At 56.5% G+C, this 7,266-nt stretch overlaps 1 protein-coding gene across 2 annotated transcripts in view; it reads right to left on the minus strand.

The window, feature by feature from the left end:
- Positions 1-1,566: 1,566 nt before the first annotated feature.
- Positions 1,567-7,266, minus strand: part of RSPO4 (R-spondin 4) — a 35,346-nt gene continuing 29,646 nt past the window's right edge. The window contains exons 4-5 of one of the 2 annotated variants that reach the window (XM_008052404.1): positions 5,231-5,416; positions 1,569-1,678 (exon numbers count right to left, since the gene is read on the minus strand). In XM_008052404.1, coding sequence (XP_008050595.1) covers positions 1,569-1,678; positions 5,231-5,416 — 296 coding nt within the window. Of the gene's footprint in view, positions 1,679-5,230; positions 5,417-7,266 lie in introns of both variants that reach the window. The other variant, XM_008052405.1, reaches the window with a different exon arrangement.

Consider the following 7,266-nt stretch of genomic DNA (forward strand, 5'->3'; position numbering starts at 1 on the left):
GGAGGGCCTTGGGGGCTTAGGCCTCCCAGGGCCTTGACCAGAAGCAGCTCCCTCTCTGGGTGGGGCTGTGATATTTCATGACCCAGAGCCTCCCCCAAGCCTGCTGACTGCTCTCCTCTCCCAGACCACCCTTGGGCTCCTCGGGGCTCAGGTTCTTGCTTCTCCTGCCCAACCCTGCTCTAGCCACTGAGCCCCGTGAATTCAGCCCAGCTGGCAACAACACAGGCATGTCGGGGCGCCTCTTCCTGGGAATCCTGGGGAGAGAGGAGGAAGGGCCCTCTGATGGTGGAACAATGGGCAAGGAGAATAGACTTGCCTCTGGGCTCCGTCTGACCTGGAAACTTCTCCCAGTGTTTAACGTCAGGACTGTGGGGGTGTCACAGTGAAATTCAAATGCTCAGGGGTCAGTGGTGGGGGTGGATGAGACCTTCTCTTGCTCCTGACCTGCAGTCATTTCCGCCTCCCCAAGAGGCCCCTGGAGTCCCCTCTCAGCTGTGGATCTGCTGAGCAGGGTGACCATCAGGTAGGAAGCAGAGCATGAGGGCTCCCTGTGCAAACTTATGCAAGTCCCTTCCTTCTCAGCCCTCAGTTTCTTCAGTGGGAGCAATCGGTGGAAGAAGCTGGGGTAGGGAGCAGAGCAGCTGGAGAATCTCAGCGTTCCTTTCAGCTTTGATGGGCTCTTCAGCAGGGGCTGGGCCATGACAGCCGGTCTGCTCCAGCTCTTGGGTCCCCAGGGGCCAGCTTGGGAAGATGGGGCATGAGGGAGGCCGGCGTGGAAGTGCTGGGGGGGGGCAGGCAGCTTCCAGAGGATGACCCAGAGGACACAGGGCTGGCTGTCGCCAGGGGCCCCACTGTGGCTTCCACTGCCAGCTGGGAAAGAAGGCCAGGCCAGGCCTGAGGCCCTAGAGCCGCTTCCTGCAGGCTCCTTGGGGAGCTGATGGCCGAGGCTGTGGAAATGGCCTCCAGGCACTGGCCAGAGGACAAGGTGCTTATAGCCTGGAGTTCTAGGGTTTCCTCTGGAGCAGAAGCAGGGCTCTCAGGCCTGGAGGAGACTGTGCTGCGGCCTGGCCTCACCCCTTGGAAGTCCCTTCTCTGCAAAGGTGGCATCAGGATAAGGTTGGGAAAGGCCTAGAAAAAGATGTTTGCTTTATTTTAGGAGCAGATAGAGAGAGCCGCAGGGGAGGGTACAGGCTCATGGTCTCTCTCTTAAAGTATGTGTGTGGAGGGGGAGAGGTGGGAGGGAGAGAGAGAGAGAGAGAGAGAGAGGAGGAGGAGGGGGAGAGAGAGAAAGGGGGAAGAGGGGAGACAGAAAGAGAGAGAGGGCACAGTGAAGACAGAAAGTAGCATGGGAGGAAAGGAAAGGAAAGGCAGATAAGAGGACAGAGAAAGAACAGGAAGGGAGGGAGGGAAAGGGAGAGGAAAACAGGACTGGGAGAAAGAAAGAAAATCAAGGAGGAAGAGGAAAGGCAGAATGGCCAAAAAAGGGCAGAAGGGTGGGGGGCAAAAAGAAAGGGGGAGGAGGAGCAGCCACAAGCTTTGGGCAGGCCGGGAGCTTGTGGGGGGCCAGATCAGGGCTGTGGGCCTGGCGGGTGTGGCCGCACGTCCAGCCTGCGGTCCAGCGGCCTGTCCTTGCGCGGGCGTCGGTCCTTCCGACCCTTCTTCTGGCCGGTGCTTCTGTCTGCAACAAGAGCACAGGGCCTGGTTTCCGAGGCTGCAGGGCTGATGGGGCTCCGGGGATGTTTGGGGCTGGCCTCACCGTCCCTCCTTGGTGGAATTTGGCCCCCAAGCCGAACATTTCTCCCCAGATCTCTAGGGAGCAGGGAGGGCCTAGCCTGTCAAGAGCCGTCCCGGCTGGCCAGACCGGAGTCCCAAGCCAGGACTGAGGTGCCCCGTGGGGTCCCCAGGACCCCCCCAGGCCCCTTGCTTTCTGGCTCACCAGGCTCTTTCCTGGAGACTCAGCACATTTACCTGAGTCCTGCACCAGCTTCTCACTCACCCCACAGAGGCTCCGCCCCCCCAGATTCCACAACCACACAGTGCTCACCGCGTGCCCCACAAGCACCGAGCACTTTATGTACACGAAACTCACCACAGTCTTGAGACGTAGGTATGGCTCTGCCGCCTCCACGTGACAGGTTGGAGGGGTCTGCTCCATGCCAGTCCCCACCATGGAAGGGGCCGGCTGGAATGCAGACCCAAGACCCAACCCCTCTGGCATGGAGCTGAGGGGAATTTCTAAGGCCAACATCTTAGTCCCATTTCTCAGCTGAGGTGACTGAGGCCAGCAAGCGGAACAACCTGCTCAGCAGCACAGCCTGGATGTGAGTTTTGGAGTCCAGCCCTGTGCTGTCTTTTCTAGTGGCAAACTTGGACAGAGGGAACAGTGTGGGGAACAGCGGCCAGAGGGCTTGAAGGAGTAGCAGAGTCCTGGCACGCTCTTTTTAAGGGCAAAAGAGGTCCAGTCATCCCTATGCTCGGACTCCTTCAGCGGCTCCCAGCTCACATGGAGTAAAAGACCATGTCCCCTCCCTGGCCTGGCCGGCCCCTCGTCTCCACTACCCTCACCTGAGTCTATCTGCCGCCCCCCACCCAGCACAGCAGGCCCACCCACCCCCACGCCTTTGCACTGGCTGTGCTCCTCCTGGCAGTGTTTGTCACTATTATTGTCAGGTGCCCCTGAGAGGTGTGGCTGGGAGAAAGGCCAGCCCAGCCTTCTGCTTCACAAAGCGTGTCCACGCCCCGGCTGGTGCCTACAGAGCTCTGCCCTCTCGTAGTTTCCAAGGGAGTGTGTGCCCCCTGCACCCTTGAAGCAGGCTCAGGGGTTACACCCCAAGGGCACACAGCAGGGCAGCTTGAGGTCTCTGCCCAACAGCAAGGGGAGGGCAATGTGGTCCCTGAGTGTCCGCTGGGAGCCCTGGCTCCCCAGAAGTCAGGGGGCTCCAGCCCCGGCCCCTCCAGGGAAAGACCCTGGCTTTTCTGCAGGGCAGGCGGGGCCATCCTGTAGGCCAGGCTGCCCAATTCTGGGGCTCCCACGCCCACTCTGAGCCCTGGGGGGCACTGACCAGCTCCCATCAGAGTGCTGGTTGCTGACTGCACAATCTTCAGGTGAGGACTGCCTCTGGGCGCAGGGTGTGGGTGCCCGAGGGGCTCTGCCAGCCCTGAAGGTGGGACTGTGGGAGTGAGTGTCCCTACCTTTCCCTGTGCCTGCCTGAGGGCTGCCATGTGCCCATCCTGTTGTCCACCCACTCTCTACCGGCACACCCACCTACCCACCTGTGCCCCATCTACCCTTCCATTCCCCATCCTTCCAATGATCCATCTGTGTACCCATCCACCCTCCGACCCCCCACCCTCCACCTATCACCCACCCATCTACCCTCTCATCCACCTATCATCCTCTCGTCCAACAGGTGTTACCTGGACACTTACTATGTGCCAGGCTCTTCTGCACTAGAGAGGCAGCCATGAACAAGGCAGATCTCGCTGGGAATCCCTTTTTAGTAAGGAAATCAAATGCTAAACAAGCAGACACGAGAGTGCCAAAGCTCATTTCTGAATCGGGAGCATGCCTTGATGGGTGGGATAACTGGTTCTTTGGAAGGCTTTCGAGAGAAGGGATGGGAGCTGCTACCTGGGTCACTGGGGGAGCTGCAGCAGGGCTGTTGTGAGGGTCTAAGGGGCCAGCAGAACACTGGGTGCCACACCCAGCACATGGTCAGCGCGTTGTGAGTGTTTGCTGCCCCTGTTAGTAGCATTATTTATCACCTGGGGGAAGGACTTTCCTTGCTTGATTCCCAAAGCCAACCAGCCCTTAGTTCTCAGAGGCTGGCCACAGTAATGCGTGCTAGAGAGAACTGTCTAGGTGGTGCGTCCTTGGGTCTGGGGTTTCCTACTTTATCTGGTTCCTCACTCTGTCCCCAACTGCCCAGCATGACTCCCAAAGGCTCCCCTCTCTGCTATCTGCACTCCCAACCCAGGCACCATAATTTCTGGGTTGTTCCTGAGTTTAGATCCTATTTTCACCATGTCTGGCAGTGCCCCAGGTGGCCTGGCTCTGGGTTCCTCCTCCCTCACTGTGACTTTATGTTCCTTTTTGCACGCTGACCTGTGTTTGAATTCTAGGGGCACACCTCCCAGGTTGTACGACCCTCGGGCAAGTGACTCAACCTTTCTGGGCTTCAGTATCCTCATCTCTGAAATAGGAATAATACTTATTAAATGAGTCAATGACTGCAGAGAACTTAGCACAGTGCCCGGCACATAGTAGGTGCACAGTTAGCACTGTGAATCCCATATTATTTCTGCTTACCAATCACATCTTACCAATCACACTCTGTGGCCTCTCTTCTATTTAAAACAATGGATTCTAATTGACCCTAGAGGTATTTTGAGATCTGTGTAGTGGTCTTGGTTACCACAATGAAGTGGGTTGGCATTCAGCTGACAGGGATTGGGGTGCTTCGTGGGACAGTCCCCAACAAAGGACGGTTGTCCCCATCCTATCCAGTTCCCTCATGTCCTGCCCATCCTCACGTAGCGGAGAAATCTGCTCACTCAGAGCTGAGCCCTGTTTACTTGATGGAAGCCTAGTGGTTTTGAACATGTCCACTCACTGACCCTCGGGGACTGCCGGTGTGGTCCAATAAAGAGGCCACATGGCTTGGGAGGGCCTTCCTCATTGTGGGCCACCATTGGGGAAATCGTGCTTGATGGCAATGTGGCCATGCACCCTGAGGTGCAGACCCTGGAGTGTGGACCTAAAGGGAGACAGGCAGGAGCCCTACAGCTGTGGCCTTGGCAGTGACCCAGACTACTAGGTGTGGGGCCCAGCATGTCCATCATGCCACTTCTTTTCTTTCTCCTCGACGTTATGGTCTGGGCACTACACTGAGGTTTTTCTAAATGACCCATGCAAGTGGGCTCCACCACCCATGAATGTCACTTCAGAAGAGTAAAGAGCATCCTCTAAGATCCTTGTTGTATGAGACGATAGCCAGTCTGAGGGGGCTGAGAGGCCCCGGCCAGCTCAGTCCTCCTAATGTGCCTGGGAATGACCCTAGCGAGGAAGACCCTCCTTCAAATGACACCCGGAAGTGTGATGTGTCCTCCACATGACCACGTGGCTAACAGTGGCCTTTCAGGTACCGTCCGTGGGCAGTGTCTCGAGATCCCTCAAAGTCACCCATGGGCCTGGCCTGCTACAGTCCCACATGTCCATCCTGGTGCTCACCTCCTGGGCAGGGTCTCTGGATGGGACACTTCCTTGACTCAGACAGCAGCTGGCAGGGGGCTGCCTCCTCCTGCCCAACCCGGCCAGCCTCTCGTACTCGGGTCTCCAGGCCCCAGGCTGGGCCGCAGGTCTTCCCATTGTGTGTGCAGGGGCTCCAGCTGCCCCAGGGGCCCAGTTCACACTCTCCTGTGTGTTAGAGCGAGAGACAGACAGACAGACAGATGGGTCAGCTGGCAGTGAGGAAACTTTAGAGCCAAGGGCAGGGATCTAAAGACATCATTTCCACCTGCAAGGGATTCAGACTATTAGTAGGAGCCGAAGGGACATATTAAAAAGCTATTTAGACTGGGCTTGGTGGCTCGGTCTATAATCCCAGCACTTTGGGAGGCCAAGGCAAGTGGGTTGCCTGGGCCCGTGGGTTTGAGACAGGTCTGGGCAACTGGTGAGATATCGTCTCTACAATAAATCAAAAATTAACCGGGCATGGTAGTGCGTGCCTGTGGTTCTGGCTACTTGGAAGGCTGAGGCGAAAGAATTGCCGGATCCCAGCAGGTTGATGCTGGGGTGGCCGTGAGTGTGCCACTGCACCCCAGCCTGGGTGACAGAGATTCTGACTCAAAAGAAAAAAAGCTAATTATAAGAGTGTAGGACAAGAGCTATACTTAAGTACAGTAAGTCTCCTACATATGAACTTTCAAGTTACAAACCTTCAAGTTATAAACTTTAATGATGCACACCTGTATTTTTATGTATTATTTCTCCCCACCAGGTGTTAATATAGACTGCTGAATACATACAGTGCTATATAGCTGATTGTGTTAGTTGGGTGCCTAGGCTAACTTTGTTGGACTTCAAACCAATTGGACTTATAAATGTGCTCTTGGAATGGTTTTATGTTGGGGACTTCCTGTATGCACAGGCCACTACAGGCCAGAGCCAGAGTGACTGTCTAGCTTTAAAGGAGAAGGCTTCTTGGAGGAGGCAACCCATGAGGTAAAGGGAGAGAGAAGAAGGAAGCTCATTTCAGGCAGGTGTGCACAGGTTTGGGAGCCCAGCCCACCACGTTGGAGAGACAGGCCAACGTGGGTCAAGGTGAAGGGTCAGGAGGAGAGGGCAGGAGAGGGGGCTAGAAGTCACCAGGAAACCCTCAGGACCTGGACACGGACTTTGAACTTGATCATGTGCCTTTGATCAACCTTAAAGCAGATGCGACCCAGTGCTGCTGTGAGAAAATGGACACAAACATTCTTAGTAGGGGGTAATTTTAAAAATATAAATATATATATATATAAAATAGTTTGCATTTGATTTTTTGTAAGTGTCCTTGAGAATAGGCACCGAATACGGGTGGCTACAGATACCCCCACTGTGCAGGTCAGAATGCTGAGGCCTGGAGCACCAAGGGTTCTGCTGAGGCTCACTCAGCTGGCACAGCAAGTTCAAGATGCAATGGGACCTAGACCTTAGATCAATGGTCTTGCCGCCAGATGTTCTCACATGAAGCGTAAGGACTGAGGACCTACGTGTGCCAGGTTCTGCTCCGGGTGCCGAGGGGACAGCAGACAGGACAGACCTGGGCCTGCCTCCTGGAGCCCACCTGCCGAAGGTGCTACAGGAGCCCAGGGCGACCCGGGGGGAAAGACTCCTGGAGGGGCCTTCGGGTGGGGACTGGGGGGAGCAGAGGCTGGCCGGGCTCAGGGCAGTCCTCCGAGGAAGGAATAATCTGGCAAAGTCCCCAGGAGGCACCAGCCTAGAACTGGGCACACTGGAGCTTGAACTCACATAGGGAGGGGAAAAAATAATGGGGGAAGAGGAGGCAGACAGGCTGGAGCCACGGAAGGGCCTGAGCGGAGGGGAGGCCAGGACAGGTGGTCACTCGGGGATACTCCCTCTGGTTGGAGCGTGGGCTGCAAAGTGAGACTGGAAGGGACAGGCAGGAGGCTGCGACCCAAGTCCCAGTGCCAGCAAAGGGTGGGGAGACACAGGCTGAGAGAAGCTGATGGGTGGGGGTGGAGTAGGGAGAAGGGGGGAACCCG

This window comes from Carlito syrichta, unplaced genomic scaffold, assembly GCF_000164805.1.
Source record: "Carlito syrichta isolate Samal-C Ts95f unplaced genomic scaffold, Tarsius_syrichta-2.0.1 Scaffold274096, whole genome shotgun sequence".
NCBI classification, from domain to species: domain Eukaryota; kingdom Metazoa; phylum Chordata; class Mammalia; order Primates; family Tarsiidae; genus Carlito; species Carlito syrichta.